The following is a 20,168-nucleotide window of genomic DNA, read 5'->3' as shown; positions in this document are numbered from 1 at the left end:
CGCCGAGCCGATCCGAAACCACTCCAAAACAGTGACCCCGCACCCCTACTTTAAATAGTCATACCTTGTTACCATAGTCACCGCCACAGGTCCAGACGACTATCTGGAGGAGTACTTATTTTAGACAAACTATACGAACGTACTTCGCAAGCAAATGAGCTGGCAACTGACCGGATCCGGTAGATGCTCAATGGTCTATTTTCACGAACCCAACTTAAAACATTTTAGTTAAACTTGCAGTTTAAGATTGATTTTTCATGTTAACAAATACTCCTTCGATAAATATAAACAGATACTTTTTTTTTCTGTAAATATAAATTTATTTAGTAAAAACAATACATTTAATCCAGTTGACTATGAGATTATAACTATATTATATTTTGCAATCTATAAACATACAAAATGGTATATATTTTACAATGTACACACAACAACAACGTATAAACGACATGCATATTTAAAGATACTACCATCACATTTTTTTAATTCGTATAAAAAAACTATTTTATGCTCAGAATCGAAAACTTTTTTGACACTTTAATGCTTTTTGAAATAAGATTAAAAAGATATAAAATAAAACAAGTTGGTGAAGATGAATCACGTTTTATTAAATAATACCTTATCTTTTTTCATGATTAATTCTCGGTAGTTTTTTAAGGTGTTAATTCAGTTTTAAAAATAGTGTTATGGTATTAATATATTAACACGTATTTCAAATAGTTCCTGTAATTAAGAAACTTATTAAAAAAAATTTAAATTTGCATACAAGACACACATTGCAATGTTTTAACGTTTTAATACGTAAACAAAGCTTTAAGGGAGTTTAAATGTAAGCAATGAAAACATTGCAGATATTATAAATAAGATGAAAAAGGTGAAAATTACTGTTATATTTTGGACGAATCACAAAGTTTTGATGAACACATTTTAAACATTTTTCTATTAAGTATTTTAAAATTTGAGGTTTCCTAAAAATTTGTAAGTTTCTGTTTTCTTACGGAAAAGGGTTAAATAAAGGTTTTGTTTTTGTTGGCGAACAGTCAAATTTTTTGAATTACAATGAAATAATTAATAATATTTTTATTATATTGGGTTTACTAAGAACTGCTTATAAACTTAATGCAAAAATCTTATTGGAAGAAAAGATTGATAGTTTTGCATTTAGGTTAAATAAAAAAAGTGTCTAGTTATATAACATATTTGCAGATATCTTTAACCAATTGTTTCCCCAAAATTAATTCTTCATTGAAGATCAATTCTTCATCAGTGAAGAGTAGCGTCTGTCACACATACGATTCCTGAAAGATATTATGTGTTTGAAAGCCTTCTGGGGTAGGTGGGCATGCGTTACTTATAATTTATCATCTAGCTGCAAATTGGTCAGAAGATGTTCTGCTTCAAATTTTTTATACTTTTGATGAACTTTTGCATACGTCTGACGTACTTCAATATTCATTTATAACGAAAATAAATTTAATCAACAGACAAATTTTATTTTACCTGTCATTGGAAAGAAGAAATTACGGACTTATTTTTATCGAGTTTCAAAGTTAGTTTATAAGTTCATCAAAAGATGGCCTTGCTAATTGAAAATACATTATAACAATGTTTTCTACAGTTTGTTGAATCTTTTAAATTGAAATATTCGTACGGGCGTCTGTTAATTTCGTCCTAATACTGCACCATGTGGTTGCTGCAAATTGTGAATATTTTGAAAACGTTGCTATTTTGCTTTTCACGGTTACCCGCGCCATCTGGTGGTGAACTTTACAGATATATTTTGAACTTGATGATTATAAATTATCTGGTTTTCTAAGCAGAGTTTTGAAATAGATAGCTAAAAATGATCTTCTAAGAGGTATATCTCATCAATACCGTTGCTTATATTATGATCGCCGTTTCTAATTTGTGTTCGGACTGAAAATTTCATTCAGAGTTGTTTTATTGGAAATTACTCTTTTTAAATCTATAACATGCATACAAAAACGCAGTAGTATATGTTTAAAATGAAACTTTCTGAAATAAAGCTGCAGTTAAATTATTCATATTCCTCTAAAAAAAAATAGCTAAATTTTGAATTTTTGCTAAATGTATTTCGGTATATCAGTAATAAAAAAAATTTCAGAATACTCCAGTCCAAAGAATACAAAATATTTTTTTCTGAAGGATTGAGTATTCTTCTTTGGCGAATAAAATATTTTATATTATGTACGCATAGGAGGGGTAATACAGATATGTCGCCAAGCACAGCACTGAAGGAAAAACTTCGTCACAGTTCTCAACTTGTCAAAAACACAATCTCTGCAAGGAATGTACATTTCGGAATGTTTATGTCATGACACTGGAGCAAACGTGCGCGACTACGAAGTCACGGAAGGTGGCACAGGCGAGTCATAAATATTTATGGAACCATTCTGCTTGGAGGGGCTCATGGAACAAGTGTACAATCCACTCTCTTTATTCTTTTGGATGTCTTCTGTCAGGTGGGTCCGTTCCAAAAGTGAGCTCAGAGTTTGTATATGGCGAATGGCAGCGTGGATTCGGTAGTGGAGGAATGATTCCAGATGATAGTCTGTGTGCGCGTGGCTGAAAACACATGAAAACATTTTTGAAGGAAAAAAAACGAACTAAATTTTATATAAAATTTGAAATATAGCTAGTTTATCAACGATGAGCATGATACAGATACTTTTAAATCGTTGAAATTAATTTTGTAGATATAAAAATATACCCTTTGTGAAAACAATAGAAAATAAAGCATTCTGAAAAATTAAGCACGAAATTGGATTATCTCGAAAATATAACCACAACATATGGTTAGACGAGAGGCCCAGTGTTTTAATTCCTTAATGTATCCCTATGTCACATTTGAAACTAATAAAACGATGTGGTTTTTTAAGAAAGCGGTTCAGTGTTTAAGCCTCTTGGTTTTATTTTCATATTTAACTCAATATCTCTGAAACAAATAAAAAGAATAAAAACGTGCCCCCACTGTGGTTTTTTAGAAAACGGCCTAATGTTTAAACTACTTGATGTTATTTGCATATTTTACACTATAATTGTGTAAAAGAATGTGGACTCAATGTACGATTAAGAGAACGCTTCAATGTTTAAATTTATTAATTTTATTTTCACATTTAGCCCAATTTCTCGAGATGTAATTGGGTGAAAATATGTGATTCGTTAAAAAGGAGATCCAGTGTTTAAACCCCTTAATGTATTTTCAAATTTTACACTATAAGTCTGAAATGAATTACGTAAAACAAATGTGATCCCAATGTGTTATTAAGAAAGCGATCCAGTGTTTAGACTCCTTAATGTTATTTTCAAGTTTTACACTATAAGTCTAAAATGAATTACGTAAAACAAATATGATCCCAATGTGTTATTAAGAAAGCGATCCAGTGTTTAGACTCTTTAATGTTATTTTCAAATTTTACACTATAAGTCTGAAATGAATTACGTAAAACAAATATGATCCCAATGTGTTATTTAGAAAGCGATCCAGTGTTTAGACTCCTTAATGTTATTTTCACATTTTACACTATAAGTCTGAAATGAATTACGTAAAACAAATATGATCCCAATGTGTTATTAAGAAAGCGATCCAGTGTTTAGACTCCTTTATGTTATTTTCACATTTTACCCTATTTCTCTGGAACCAATTCCCTAAATAAAAAAGTAACCTCAATGTGTGATTAAGAAAGCAGTCTATTGTTTAAAATTCTTAATGCTATTTCCATATTTTACATTATATCTTAATTTTTGAAACTAATAAAACGGATGAAAATGTGGCCTTAATGTAGTTTTTATGAAAGCTGTTCAGTGTTTACACCACTTGACTTTTTTTTTTTTGCATTTTACATTGTATCTCTGTAATAAAACGAATGAAAATGTGGCCCCACTGGGGTTTTCAAGATAATGGTCCAGTTTTTAAGTTACTTGATATTATTTGCATATTTTACACTATATGTCGGGAACTAATTGCGTTAAAAAATGTGGTCCCAATGTGTAGTCCATTGATAAACTCCTTATTGTTGTTATCACACTTCGCCCTATTGAATAAAAATATGTGGTTCCTTAACAAAGCGATCCAGTGTTTCAACTCCTTAATGCTATTTTCACATTTTACACTATCTTTCTGGAATAATTGCGTATATAAAAATGGGGTCCCAATGTGTGGTTAAGAAATCAATCTTATGCTTAAAATCCCTAATATTATTTTTTCACATTTTGCACCATATTTCTGGAACTAATTCCGTAAATAAAAATGTGTTCCCAATGTGATGTTAGGAAAGTGATCCATTGTTAAACTCCTTAATGTTATTTTCACGTTATTTCTATGAAACTAGTTGGGCTTATAAATATTTAAAAAGTTTCAATTATCAAGTAAAAACATTTTTTTATCATATAAAACTACGTACTTAAAACTGAAATACATCTAAAATTTGAAATAAATTGGTAGACTATTTAAAAAGAAATAACAATTTAAAAATCTTCCAAATTGCAATTAACGGATTCATCTCTCTCCTCTTTATATTTTGAGGAACGCTATTCTAAATTCTTCGAATAAAAGGCATGTTTATTCAATGAAAGCACGTCTTTGCGTCTAAATTTCTTTGTCTTTCTTTGAGATTAATGTTCCCAGTGCGTAACTTAATTTATAGTTAGCACTAATTGATTATTGCATTTTCGATCATTCTGTTAAATTATAAAAATGTCCAGTACGTGAAAATGTTAACAATAAGTCGAAAAGGTGTTGCTAAATCAATTTGCAAATTCATACTAATTAAGATTTATTAAGATTAAGATCAACGAGAAAGATTTTTCCAGAAGAAAAAAAAAGCTTTAAATGAAGGAAAGAAAGTAACTTAAAATGCACTTTTAAAATCCTTAATAAATAAAATAAATAAAATATTATTGTAACGTTAACGAATTATTAGCAGAAGAAACGCTATCGAAACACTAGCAAAGAAGACAAAAGACAGTAAACATCACAACCAGTCAGATAGTCAAACGAAACTTGGAAGGGTTTCTAACAATCTCCTCCCAACTGTTATTTGTTTCCTTCAGCAACCAACATGTTTTGATGTCTTCTGACCTTTCTTCCTCAATAGTAATTTGATTGATTTTGATGACGTTTTTATTTCGTTGAAATATTGACTTGCAAAAACTAATAATTTGTATAGACTTTCTTGACTTTATTTTTGACAAAGGAGTCCAAAAATATATTTTGAATGTGATCATTCCAGAACACCATGTATGTTGTTGCTGTCACTAATCTCTAGTCCGGTCTGACGGAGTCAAATCAGCTCTGTAAATTCATTATCAGGCTTAATATCAATAACCAGAGAGGGGAAATATATTTTATAACCGTCGTTGAACAGCCGACCCAATTTAAGGGGTTTACGACAACTATTGTTCGACTCCGTAGCCTAGTAATTCTGAACCCAATCCAGAAGGCAAGGGATGACAACTCCTGGGTCAAGTTTTGGGAGCAATTTGCCTTCGTAGAGGACTTTTTTATGGAACTAACCCGCATTTATGTTGCATGGAAAGGAAAACCACGAAAACCTCCTATGGTTAGCCTAACGGCAAGGAGACTCTAACCCATGATCCGTCTACCATTGAGGATATTTTACGCCAGCACTGCTTCAGCGGATGCGGAATTTGGTTTCGACCAGCTATCGATGGGATTCGAACCTGGTTCACCTCTTTAAAAGGCGAATGCTCCATCCCCTGGACCGTCACGGCTCAAGGGGAAGTATAGATGTCTTCCCATAAAAGTCAGGATCTGTCTAAGATGTGTTCAGGTATAGTAATGCAGGCATTGACAGTAGGTCTTTCTGCCCTCAGAATATAGTAGGCGCTTAATGTGGCCGCTGGCGAGAAGAGAGAGACTGGTGTTGGACCTCCGATCGCAAGGAAGTGTTCGAAATAAATCCGGTTACCTACCCATAAACCAGTGATGTTGGGGAGGTGACAACCAGGATTTCCAATTTTGTGCTTTTATTCGGAAAAGTATCCCTAGGTGGGTCAGCTCTGTAGAAGAAGAGATGGGATGACTTAAACCTTCTTAAGCAAGGTTGTCAGCGATTACACCATGTATGCTATAAGGGCCTAGATTAATAAAAAAAACTGTAATTAAATTAGTTAAAATAAATTACCATGATTTATCTAACCACTGTACGGCTTCTTCGTATTGTCCTCTGTCCATAGCCATATAGCCCATTTCAGCCATAGCATATGTTGCCAAGTAGATGTCATCAGTGAGATGGTTTTCACTATGACAGAAAAATATCTTTAGTAAAATTGTATGTACAATTAATTAATTGAATGGGAATTTCAGAATTGTACTTACTATTTGAGTAACTCATTTAAATAAGTACATGCTGATTCTGTATCGCCCAGTATTTTGCAACATACTGCTTTCAGAAGTAAGGATAAGCAATAATCTTCCACCACTTCACTTATTAGGTCTATCAAAAAATATGGTTGAAGAAAGTTAATGCTATATGCGTTTTTAGATACAAAGAAACGAGTAGATAAAAACGAGTTGAATTATCATTATTATTATTATTGGGAAATTTAAAACTCTTTCGACGTATATTTTAATATGAAAAACCAATAAATATCTATATGGATTAATTTAAAAGCTATAAACTTCGACAAAATCCCAACTCACTAAAATTTAAGATTAAACTTCTGATTTCCTAGTACATCTGAAATTTTCACTTATCCTATTCTTCGCACATTCATTAAAGCACAAGAAAATAGCTATTACCATTAAAAAAATTTTATGCACAATGCGGAATAGTCTGCCATAATTAACTTTTGATCTGATGATCGGATCTTCACGTTCCAAGACTCATTCTTAAAGGTGAGAGAGTGTCCTCAAATATGCTAATTAATTAGTGCAGATGATGTTTTAAGTTACAAAATTATACACAAAAACGTATTTTCTTTAAATAAACGTACCATTTTTTCGACTGATATGGATTACTGATCCCCAAAATATAGGGAGTAGCCATATGGTTCCAATAGCTTGATCAGGAGACCAGTCCAAAGTTTGGAACCCTTAATGCTGATTTTATTTTTTGCGTATTTCGCCATATCTCGAGAACTTTTTAAGCGAATTGAAAAAGTTTTGCACCTAGCCATTCATTCGTTTATTCAAAAATAATTCTATGCAAAAAGTATTATTTAGAAAATATTTATTACTTCTAATATTTCACTTAATATTTATCGAAAATAGTTTGAATTGTAAAGTATACAATTTTTACACCATTTTAAAGAATGTAATTTTACATGGCAAAATATAAAATATGACCGAAATCTGCCGAACAGTTCCTGAGANATTCATTCGTTTATTCAAAAATAATTCTATGCAAAAAGTAACGTTTAGAAAATATTTATTACTTTTAATATTTCACTTAATATTTATCGAAAATAGTTTGAATTGTAAAGTATACAATTTTTACACCATTTTAAAGAATGTAATTTTACATGGCAAAATATAAAATATGACCGAAATCTGCCGAACAGTTCCTGAGAAATCAAATTTTAAAAATACGACAAATCGTCTGCATTAATTAATTAGCATACTTGAAGTCACTTTCTCGAATCATTGCGCTTGAGTACTAGAACTAAAGAACCAATCACCGAACCAATCATTAGATCGAAATCTATTCGGAATGGTCCGTTTATTTATTTATATATTTTTCAATGCACTGCTCATTGATGTTACTGATGTAAAGAAAGAAAATAATCGGGCACAGCGGGAAAATTATCGGCAACTATAAATCAAAATTTTTCTGGGTTATTTAACGTTTTTTGGAATCAAAACTACAAACTACTTTATCCCAGGCTAAAAAATATACATTCCTTATCAACTGTTTAACGTCACGTAATTCATTGTTTAAAGAGTTTATGGACGAAAGCAAATAAGTTGTTAAATACACATACTTAAAAAAGATATTTGGCTTAGACATTTCACATTTTAAAAAGAAATACTATAAATGTTTATAATGAAGCAACAGTAATGCATGCAAGAAAATAATATTTTCACTGAAACATTTTGATAATTTCTTTCGCTTTACCTTGACCAGCGTTAAGTTGTGGGGAGTCTTTCTCCAAAATGCACAATATTTTTCGCATAATTTCTGGACGGTTTCGAAACATTGGAAACACGTTAAAAACGTACATCATTTCCTAAAATTATAAAAAGAAAAAAGTAAATTTTTTTGCGACTTGATTGCAAGGATTAGTATTAAAGAGTATACATTTGAAAATCAACATATAACATTACAGTATTCGTGAATCTAATTACAGTATTCTATGTAATCTAATTACATTATTCTATGTAATCTAATTACAGTATTCTTGTAACTATCTAATTACAGTATTCTTGTAACTATCTAATTACAGTATTCTTGTAAGAGAGCTTGTATTTTTACGTTACATCAAATAAGACCATATTTCAGAATAAGATTAACAGAATATTAGTTTGAGTACCCCTTATCTAGCGCAAGATTTGTAATTTTTTTAATTTTTTTTCTTTACAAATCCTTTAAAATATGTTACGATGGAGTCCACTCAACATTATCTGTAATAATAACAATAGTCTTTTGTAATATCTAAGTTCTGAATAATTATTTTTTTCAACACCTTAAAAGCATAATCGATTCCCTGCATATTTTATACAATATGTGAATGAGAGAATGATCGGATTGTGATAAATATAACATATAATTATAAGAACAATTGATTCCTTACTTTATCAGAATTTGATGACTGTAGCATGAGATTGAACANAATTGTAGTTCAAGATGAGCGTTCGATGACGTATACTATCAAGGTCACAAATGGACCAATCAAAGGTTAGCGCTGATTTCCAGCTGACGGCGTCCTGTCCTAAGAAACCAGGTCTTTAAAAGCATAATCGATTCCCTACATATTTTATACAATATGTGAATGAGAGAATAATCGGAAAGTGATAAATATAACATATAATTATAAGAACAATTGATTCCTTACTTTATCAGAATTTGATGACTGTAGCATGAGATTGAACACAACTAATAAACACAACTAAATCAATACTTTCCATTAATGTAAGTAATATAAAAGGCAATTATAAGCACATCTAATTCTTTACTTATATAAATGTGTAGTGATTAAGAACAATTAATAAGCGAAATTGATTCCTAACATTTAAAACTCAACTTTCAAATGAACTTAGTGTGAAAAACGCATACGCGGATGATGCAGATATTCTATGGCTGTGGGCTCATTGGGTGAAACCTTTTTGGCACTGGAAAAATCAACAAGAAAAGGGTATTAAAAAGGTAATTGTGGAGAAAACACTATATATATTCTGATAAGAAGGAAATCACTCACAAAATACTTAAACCCATAAAATACGCTATTAAAATAACGTAAGTTCTGAAGTCAGAAAAAGAATTATTGTAACCAATCGCTGCTTCTTCGGTTTAAGATCATTATTGAAATCCGATTTAATAAAGGGGACAAAGATCATGCTGTACAAAATCTGTCTTGACTTATTCTTCAGCGACATGGACGTTGACAAAAAGAGAGGAGAAGATCTCAGCGATCTCAGTTTTTCTCGTCGATAATAATAATATCTGGAGAAAAAGACATAATTTCGAAATTTATAATATTTTTGAAAGAGAGGATATTATTAAGTCTATAGAAAACTAATTAGAATGGGGTAGAGAGGCAACTAATTAGAATGAACCCAGAGCGAACAAAATTGAGGGTTTTTAATACGACCCCTTGCAACAAAAAGACCAAGAGGAAGACCCAAAAAAAGATGGAAAGGTTGTTCAGATGAATCCTTAGGAAAATGTGAGCGAGCAGGGGGCGGAGTCCAATAGTATAATCATTATCAATTTAACTTGTAAAACATGTTTAAAATACTAATGATCATTTATAAACTTTTAAATAATATTTCAAATATTATTTTAATAAAGAAAGTATGTGACATCTTAAAAAGTACTTGATAATAGATGGATTTGTGAATAAATTTGTACCAAAAACCTTGAATACAAAATACGAAGTAAACCATTGGATTATAAAAGGAGAATAATAACGTCACGCCAAGCTTTAAGCTAATTAAGCTGTCTAATAATTCTTCTCTAAACTTAATTATACGTAATAATTGTGTTGTTGAAATTATTGCCGCTGTATCTCACATAAATTTCTACTAAAATAGTTTGTCAGAAAATATCACTAACTATCCTCTCAAATTATGTCACAAATTAGATCTATTCATTTTCAAAAATAACGATAAGTATGTAATGAGAAAATAATTTTATGTCTGCGCTAAATAATAAATCATAGTGTTTCTTCGTAATTATGTTGTTTACCAAATTTATGGTAATATACCAATATTTATAAACCAATTTTTTAAAGTAATGGTTCCTAAGCTTCGTGTACTTTCTACGAAATTATGTTACAATTTTGTTCCCTGTCTTGCTTTGTTTTTACTACCTTGATTGGTTGAAAACTAATACATTTTAATTTAAAAATATCACGGACACAGGTAGAAAAAAATGCTCAGATGTTTTAAATAATAAAAATAAAGCAGCGATTTGTATATTTTTATTCTGGAGACAGTGGAAAACTGGGGTCATGAGTTCGATTCCAGCATTCTACTAAACAACTGGCATATAGCAGCAAGGTGCACGTTAAGTCTATCCTGACAGTCGCCTGTCGAAGTTGATTGTTTTACGAAATTTTGGTGAGGAAGGAGTACCAGATCAGGCGCTGTCCACGTTGTCTAACCGAGCAGAAAATTGTATGGCATTCTTCTCATTGCAGCTAAAAGATAAAGCATTTGAAACATTACCTTCTAAAACTGTCACTTATTTGTGACGGTGTTTATCTTTATTGTGATGGTGGAGCTTTTTTACTTGAAAACCAACGGAATTTCTACATCGTTGGCTTATCCTGAATTCAGCATTTCTCTGACCGACGTTGTTTTCAAAACTTTATCCTCAAGAAATCGACAAGTCATATTCTTTTTTTGAACAGGTTCCTCACAATTTTTTTTCTAACTGCGAAATTATATTTCCTTCTTTCTTTTTTTTCTTTGCTTTTTTTTGATGATCAACTCCATGACAGAAAAATAACTCAATAGGTAATTTTCCTGTTTTCAACTAACGCAAAAGTGCACAGTTTTTTGAAAACTTACGCAAAGTAGCCCTAGTTAATTTTAATAAAAACAAAACTTCAATCAGCTATACATAAAAACAGTGGGAATCAACAAAATAATGGAAACACTTCGATACTATTACATTTTTTTGTTGTTGACATTTTTATTACATTTTAACATAATGGACATAGCTCAAAATGCATATTTTAGAAAATGGACATGCTCAAATTGAGTATTTTTGAAATTGGACGTAGCATAAATTCTGCGTTTAACAAAATGGACATACAGAAAGCGGACAAAATAAAGGAAACACTTCTGATCTAAAACATTTTTTTATATATTTCTCAAGAAATACTTGAAGAGTAATTTTCTAACTTTATAAGTGTTTAGATCATGCGATTTCTCATACTTATCTAATTACTAAGTTTACTTGCTACTAAATCTAGTTACTAAGTTACTCTAGTTACTAAGTTACTCATACTAAGTTTACTTTTAAACGTTTGAGGGACCAACAATAAATTACAAATTAAAATAGTATTTTTGAATATCCTATTCCAAAAAATGAAACAATAAATATGAAACTTGCAACAATTACTTTGGTTATTATACTCAGCAAATGCACAAAAAAATTTTATGCGAAGTTTAAATATTTGTGGAAATATGGATAATTTTATAAAAAAAAATAATTCTTTTTTATTTATTACGTTTTATTTGCTATAACTTGAAAAATATTCACTAAAATTTAAAAAAAATTTTAAAAGCGATTAAAAATTAATAAAAAAATTATTTCCTTAAAATTTAAAAATTTTTTTTTGAAAACTGTGCAATATATGCATAATTAAAGTGGTTCTTTTATATTGCGCATGAGCGGAAAAAATCTATCAAATTTTTTCTTCCTAATTTTGTAGTGAATCGTATTTGACATACACCGAAGAGCCATTACATTATGACCACCCTCTATCGATAACAATGGGGTCGCCCAGGTTTTCATGGTTTCTCGCCCGGGTTTTCACGGTTTCTCGCCCAAGAACAATGCTTTCATGGGGCACATTAGGACCCATAATCCTCATAGAGCAATCCCTGACGTCTGTAAGCTACTTGAACATAGTTGCAGACCAGGTTCACCCATTCATGGCATTTTTCCTGCAGGGGATGGTGTTTACCAACAGGATAATGCAGCATGTCATAAGGGTCGAATCGTCATGGATTGGTTCGAGGAGCATTCCAGTGACTTTCAAGTCATGTCTTGGCCCCCAAATTCACCTGACCTTAATCCAATAGAGCATTTGTGGTCCTTTTTAGAAAACCAAATTTGTGCTGCCACGCTACCCCCTCGCAATGTGAGGGAATTGCAGGACCAGTTAGTGAGCGTTTGGTACCAGATACCTCAGACTACCTATCAGCACCTTGTGGAATCAATGCCACGGCGGGTGCTAGCAGTTTTGAGGGCTAAAGGTGGTCGTACATACTATTAGCAGGGTGGTGATAATGTAATGGCTTTTCGGTGTAAATCCGATGAAAAAAATCCGATTTGAATATCTTAGAAATCTTAAAGTTTCAAGCAATTTTCTAAGTAGTTTTTGTATTTTTTTTAAGAAACGCAGTATAATAAGGTTTTTTTTACAAATATTATTTTTTATCATAAAACAAAACTAAATAAAAATGATAATACCTTACAATAAACGTTCATACACCGCAATATGATAGTATAAAAAGAGAAAACATGCGAAAGAAAAGATATTTTTTATGGCAGATGATCACCAACAAAACACTAATACACTTTGCGTTATACACTAATGTACTATACTTACGAAAAAGGGGAATAGTAGCCTATCATTCTGAGAAACAAATTTTTTAGCTTTAGCTACAACAAATTTTTCAAGTGGAAAAGATTTTCCTGCTAATTTCAATTTCAGACCAGGTACTTTCCTGAAAATATAAATATATGCTTATATAACATTGTCCATTAATCCTCATTTATAATTTTTGTGTCTTTTAAAACATGGATAAAGAAATTTTGACACTGGGTCATATTGTTGATATGGTGGACGTTAACGGGATCTAAATTAATTATTTAAAAAAAATTAAAACGACTGCATTTATTATACCATAAAAATCAATGGTTATAAATTAAATAAAGCAAAATATATATTAAATATTATTATTTGAATTAAATAAAAAAGAAATGTGTAAATGAAATTTTAAAATAATTTTCTTTCGTTTTTCAAAAATGTTGCTGCGTGCTACAGACAAATTATTTATAGAAAAAGCTAAATAAATTAATATAAACTTTCGGAAAAAATAGAAGAAGAAAAAACGTTGACTGTTTTTTATTTCACCTTGGTTTGCATATTGTTGTTTTTGTTAAAAAAAATTGTATAAAATAAAATAAACTATAAAAAATAATGCAATTTTATATAATTATATATTTACTTCTTTTTCTTTTTTTTCTTTTTCTCTATTACGTGGAAAATTTTCTCCTAAATCTTTTTTGTTGAAATATCTCGTGCTGCCACCTATTAACTCGTTTATGAACTCTGAATCAAGGGAAATCTATTTTTTTCGCCCCTATAAAAGATATAATGCCTATTTAACTCTCCTATGCACGGTTCTCATAATTATTAATTATGAGAACAGTACCGATATTGGAATAAGTACCGATATTGGAATGTAGCTAAACAATATAAGAGCAACCTCATAAAATTTACATAATTCTTATCTTTTTCCACAGAAAGAAATTTTTGCCTCTTAAATTATTTAGTTTTTAATAATATTTCACTTAATACCGATTTAGAAATTATACATGAAGTATTATAATGCTTATGAGAAAGGAAATAATATTTTGCTTATAAAATTGGTACAACAAAAAACATTATAATTTTTTACCTCATTAAATCATGAATTTCTAATAGCCGTTCATCATCGGTCCTTCCTTCTTCTATGTGCTGCATGTACAGTGTAAGGGCATAAGCATAAGTGTAAATTGCAGGTGACCATCTACTCTCTTTTCTCAAGAAATCTAAATGTTTTTGTGCATTTTTCCATTCGAACTTAAAACTGGAAAAAATAAATAACCATTCATTCTGCTACTTATTAATACAGAACACTTCTGAAATAAAATGTAGCTATGGAATATGCTTAATATTGCAATCGAAAAAATTATCGTAATTTCAGATTTTATGTTAGTCAATTCTTTCCTCTCATCACATGCATGCCGTCCAAATTTCCGTTATTCCTCAAGCAATCCTAATACTTAAAATCTCCATCATTAAAATCCTGAAAATTCCTAAAATTTCAGAAAATCCTTAAAAATCCCTGAAAAAAAATCTCTGAAAATCCATAAACATTATTTAGTGTTTCTATTACCTTTAAAAATAAAATGATTTTATTTAAATTTGACAATGCACCATCTGTGGTTTTTGATGTTGTTTTATTTTATTTTATAACCGTCGTCGAACAGTTTTGAAAATTTGAGTTAACGACTGTCAATGTTCAACACCGTAGCCCTGCAAGTTTGAACTCAATCCAGAAGACTAGGGATCTCCTGGATCAAACATTGGGGAAATTTGCCTTCTCGGAAGACTTTTTGAGGCAACTAGCCCGAAAAACCACCAAAACCTCCCACAGTTAGCCTGACGGCAAGAGGACTCTAACTCAAGATCAGTTTCACGGTTCCCAGCAGATCACCGAAGTCAAGCATCACTGGCTACGGTCAGTGTGCGGGCGGGTGACCACTTGGTTCAGTCTGCGTAGGGATAGAGGGTGTGCGGTATTGGTCCTCGTTAAACTGTTCTACAGAAAAGTGCTTGATTTCGCATGCAGGTCGTTGGGCTACCGAAGCAGAAGTGCCATCCCCTCTGCAGAGGATCAAAATTGTCATGGCATGTTTTCGGATCATCCTCAGGGATGTTTCCCAGACCGTCGCCAATAGCCCATTGTGCAGCTCTAGTGCGACGTTAATGAACTACAACTACAGCAACAGATCCGTTTATCACTAAGGATTATACGTCAGCACTGTAGACGGTGCGATCCGGGAGCGTAATTTATATCAATCAGCCATCGCTGGAATTCGAACCTTATTGGGATGAGAACGCTCTATTCCTTGAGCCACAAAGGCTCTTTTGATATTGTATGTAAAATCCACAATGAGACAAATTTTTATAATGAAAAATGTTAGCGGGCATAAAGATATATTAGTTTTAGCTACTGTAACGTATCATAAGCTATATAAATAACAGTTCAGTTTTTTTTAATAAAAAAACTTTTAATCACAAACACACAAACAGTAACAAATATGAAGTACCCGTAACGGGATAGTTAAAATATTATAAAGCAAACTAGAAAAGCCCGTAACGGGCTATAAGAAACCACAAATTCCACAACGAAAATTAATCTCTAAAAAAATCAACAACTCTGTTGTTCTAAAAAATTTTATTCTAATTTTATCGTCTGCTTTTATTTTTTTATTTATCTCTTCATGTGTTTATTTTATTTTATTCATGCTCTTTGCTAGCCCGTTATTTTTTTAACGTTTTTACTTTTATTCATGCTTTTGTCAACCAATTATTTTTAAATATTTTCAGATTTTTAGTTTTACCTGTAACACCACATCAGCTCCCAAGAGCCGAGATTTCTCATTTGTCTCCAAGTATCTTGTACAGTCAATGAATCCAAAAGCAAGTTAATAGCCTAGAAAATTAAATATGTATAAGAAATAAAATAAAATAAATGCATATATCAGCATTTAAAAGAGAAAATATAACTTTTTTTATAATAACATTTCGACACACTTTCTGCTCTTAATGACATTGTTGGTAAAGAACCTAAGTAACGAACATAAAAAATATTTCATGTTGGAAGAATATGGTCAATAAGTTTTACAAATCTGTAGGCAATAGACATAAAAAGAACATACTTGACATTTTATAAACTAAAATTGAAGGCCTTGAGGTAATATGATACGCCACTTTTTCGAATCTTTACAAGACTTCGTTAAAATTCGATTTCGAAGTAATGTATTTAAGATTGGATTTCTCGGAAACTATTTGATCAATTATGATTTTAAGTACTAAAAAAAAATTATATTTTTGGCTTATTATATTTCAGATTACCAGGTAAAATTTATTTCTCTAAAATGATATGAAGATTTGTATACCTTACAATTCCAATTTTTTCGACTATTATTAAATAAAATGCTGAACAATTATTAAAAATTATTTTCTTCATGGAATTATCTTTGGATAAATGAATTTTACAATAACGCGCCGAAAGTTCTTCAATTCGCTTAAAAAGTTGTCGAGATATAGAGAAATACGTAAGAAGTACACTTTAGAGTAAGGGGCCCAAACTTAGGATCGCTCTCCTGACCAAACTATTGGGACCATATATATCCCAGATTGAGGCTACTCCCTATATTTCAAGGATAAGAAATCCAAATTCATCCAGAAAAAAAACTTTTTTTTTCATGGAAAGTACCTTTCTATGTCTGATTTCGTAACTTATATAACATCCGCGCGAATTAATTAGCATATTTGAAATTACTTTCGTCAACCATTAAGCTTCAGTTCTAATACGTAAAAATTCGATAAGTTGGTTGAAAGTTAATCAAAATTATTCGTTTTTTTTTTCCTCGTACGTAAAGTGACCACCTTTACACTGGATTATAAAATCTTCCACTCTTTAAAACCAATTTGCAAATAGAAGTGAGAGATTTAAAGAATTATTAAACAGTGAGCGTAAAGGAATACAAATGAGAACTGTTTATGAATTAAGAAAAGTTTTAGAAAAGCCTATATGATCATCACTCATTCTTTAACTTATAATCTTCAACAAATGTCAGAGAAGCTCTTGATTCGTTTAAAAGTAACTTCACAGCAGCAAAAATGGAATATATTGTAAATTTAAAAAAAAATACAAGCTGTCAACCATGTTGAATCTTTACTTTTAAATTTTGATAATCAGACAGATATGCTGATATCTTAAAACCCTTCTGTAAATGTAAACATGTAGCTAATGTTCAATTAAAATGTCAATAATTCAGTGAAAATAAAATATAAATATAGTAATCGATTTAGCTTAGGTTTAACTTTTGAGACTTAAACTTTAAGAAACTAAGTTAAACATTTTTTTCTCTTCGTTTTAATTTTTTTAATCATAGATTGGCATTCCAATATAGATAAAATCAACCGTTTTATAAAATCGAATGTGTGATTTTAATAGGCGCCGACCGCTTTCGGTGAAAATGTCGGTTATCGTTACTTTGCTTTTCAATTTTCACCTCAGCTTTTCAAATATGCAATTATTTTAAATAAAGTGCATTTCAGATTTAATTTTGTGAATTATGCAAGTATCAAAACATTGGTTGTGGAAAGATCAATATTTTGTATTCATTTATTATTATTTTTAAATCTTAGTTTTTTTCTTATTATTATTAAGTGTTGTACAAATAGGAGCTAAATTATAAATATTTGAGAAAACATTGTTTAAAATAGTCAAAAATTCATAATACTAAATCTTAAACAAAATGAAAATAGACAATGTGAAGTAGCAGAGTTGGTTTGATTTCAAATTTGACAAAAGATTAGATGTACAAATTGACAACGGATTAGTTGAGAATCGTTATAAATTAAGCAAAAAATATTATCTTTGCTTTTATTTATATTTTTTCATAATTTTTTTATAATATGGAAATTGGATGATACAAATTATAATATGCTTATTTCAAGCAAAACGTTTATTTATGCGTTTATATTATTGATCAAAAGAGCACCAAATCATTTTTTAAAGAAAAGAAAACTAAAAATTGCTTAATAAAACACATGATTACTTTTAATTACTTTTAATTATTCTTATTTTAAATGTTAACAATAATTGGAAGTATTTAAATATAATAAATGTAGCTTTACCTATAAACAGAAATAAATAAATAAAATAAAATAAAAGTAGCTCAAAAACATTGAAAATGTTATGGGTAAACTCAAAAATACGTAATTTTCTTACATATTTTAGCAGAGTATTAAAATGAATAACTCTAAGCTATAAAAGGAAATAAAAAATATCTCACTCTTCGTTTAAAGCAATTTATGAAGAAGAAAAAAGCGTTTTTTAAACTAAGGCTTTAGTATGTTCCTCTTTTTCAGAAAAAGTTTAATCATATTTTCTCATGTCTATACATTTCTCTACTATAACAACAAGGTAGAAAATGCAAAGCGCTTAAAAAATGTTTAAAATATCCATAAATCTTCATAAAAAATAATAGAAATTTTGTAATCATTTTTATTACTTTAAAATATGAGAAATAGGTTAGTTTAATAACGCATATTGTTTTAAACTNATATAAAATCAACCGTTTTATAAAATCGAAGGTGTGATTTTAATAGGCACCAACGGCTTTCGGTAAAAATGTCGGTTATCGTTTCACCTTATTTCACCTTACCTTTTCAAATATGCAATTATTTTAAATAAAGTGCATTTCAGCTTGAAATTTTGTGAATTATGCAAGTATTAAAATATTGGTTGTGATAAGATCAATATTTTTTATTCATTAGTTTTGTTTTTTTTTTTAAATCTTAATTTTTTTTCTGATGATCATTAAGTGTTATGCAAAATGGGAGTCAAATTGTAAATATTAGAGAAAACGTTGTTTAAAATAATCAAAAATTCATAATATTAAATCACAAACAAAATGAAAATAGACAATGTGAAATAGCAGAGTTGTTTTGATTTCAAATTTGACAACAGAGTAGATGAACATATTGACAACGGATTAGTTGAGCATCGTTATAAATAACATATTTATATATATTTTATATTTTATATAAATACATATACAACAGCAAAAAATAACATATTTGCTTTTATTCATATTTTTTCATAATTTTTTTATAATATTGAAATTTTATGATACAAATTTATAATATGCTTATTTCAAGCAAAACGTTTATTTATGCGTTTACATTATTGATCAAAAGAGCACCAAATCATTTTTTAAAGAAAAGAAAACTAAAAATTGTTTAATAAAACACATGATTACTTTTAATTACTTTTAATTATTCTTATTTTAAATGTTAACAATAATTGGAAGTATTTAAAAATAATAAATGTAGCTTTACCTATAAACAGAAATAAATAAATAAAATAAAATAAAAGTAGCTCAAAAACATTGAAAATGTTATGGGTAAACTCAAAAATACGTAATTTTCTTACATATTTTAGCAGAGTATTAAAATGAATAACTCTAAGCTATAAAAGGAAATAAAAAATATCTCACTCTTCGTTTAAAGCAATTTATGAAGAAGAAAAAAGCGTTTTTTAAACTAAGGCTTTAGTATGTTCCTCTTTTTCAGAAAAAGTTTAATCATATTTTCTCATGTCTATACATTTCTCTACTATAACAACAAGGTAGAAAATGCAAAGCGCTTAAAAAATGTTTAAAATATCCATAAATCTTCATAAAAAATAATAGAAATTTTGTAATCATTTTTATTACTTTAAAATATGAGAAATAGGTTAGTTTAATAACGCATAATGTTTTAAACTTGAATGAAGGAAAACAATACCCTGCAGGTACAGGGTACAGGTATTTCAGACTTTTATTTATGGAAAGAAATTTATTAAAAATAGTATATAAAATAAATGGAGTACCTGATCTAATTCTCCTTTAACTTCTAATAATCTACCATGAAGAAATAGATATAAAGCTCCCTGAAATGAAACAAAAATTTTAAATATAAAACAAAAGAATAAATCTATATAAGTAATTACAAATTATTTACAATATTATTTGCAAAATTATTTTCAAAGTAACTTGCCGAATAATTTCGAATAAAATGTTACATTAGTTCATTTCATCCTAAGCTGTGAATTTAGCGCATAATTGTCATAAACTCATGTTTATGTTTTTGAAATATTCCAATTTAACATCATTTTTATAAATTTTTTTAAAGTTCATGACATAAACACTGACTAAAATGTATACAAAATGCTTTTATGT

General features: G+C 29.7%; 1 protein-coding gene across 1 annotated transcript in view; it reads right to left on the bottom strand.

Moving 5' to 3' along the window:
- Positions 1-296: 296 nt before the first annotated feature.
- The window catches only part of LOC107450847 (tetratricopeptide repeat protein 39B-like), a 46,883-nt gene continuing 27,011 nt past the window's right edge, over positions 297-20,168 (bottom strand). Inside the window, exons 10-17 of the mRNA XM_071180122.1 lie at positions 19,820-19,879; positions 15,774-15,865; positions 14,063-14,233; positions 12,988-13,105; positions 8,100-8,211; positions 6,362-6,479; positions 6,168-6,284; positions 297-2,586 (exon numbers count right to left, since the gene is read on the bottom strand). Of these exons, the coding sequence (XP_071036223.1) occupies positions 2,361-2,586; positions 6,168-6,284; positions 6,362-6,479; positions 8,100-8,211; positions 12,988-13,105; positions 14,063-14,233; positions 15,774-15,865; positions 19,820-19,879 (1,014 nt within the window). The 3' untranslated portion in view covers positions 297-2,360. The remainder of the gene's footprint in view (positions 2,587-6,167; positions 6,285-6,361; positions 6,480-8,099; positions 8,212-12,987; positions 13,106-14,062; positions 14,234-15,773; positions 15,866-19,819; positions 19,880-20,168) is intronic.

The sequence above is a fragment of the Parasteatoda tepidariorum genome, chromosome 4 (assembly GCF_043381705.1).
Source record: "Parasteatoda tepidariorum isolate YZ-2023 chromosome 4, CAS_Ptep_4.0, whole genome shotgun sequence".
NCBI lineage: Eukaryota > Metazoa > Arthropoda > Arachnida > Araneae > Theridiidae > Parasteatoda > Parasteatoda tepidariorum.
Note: the sequence above shows the minus strand (reverse complement) of the source record. Positions and strands in the feature narration are given on the sequence as shown.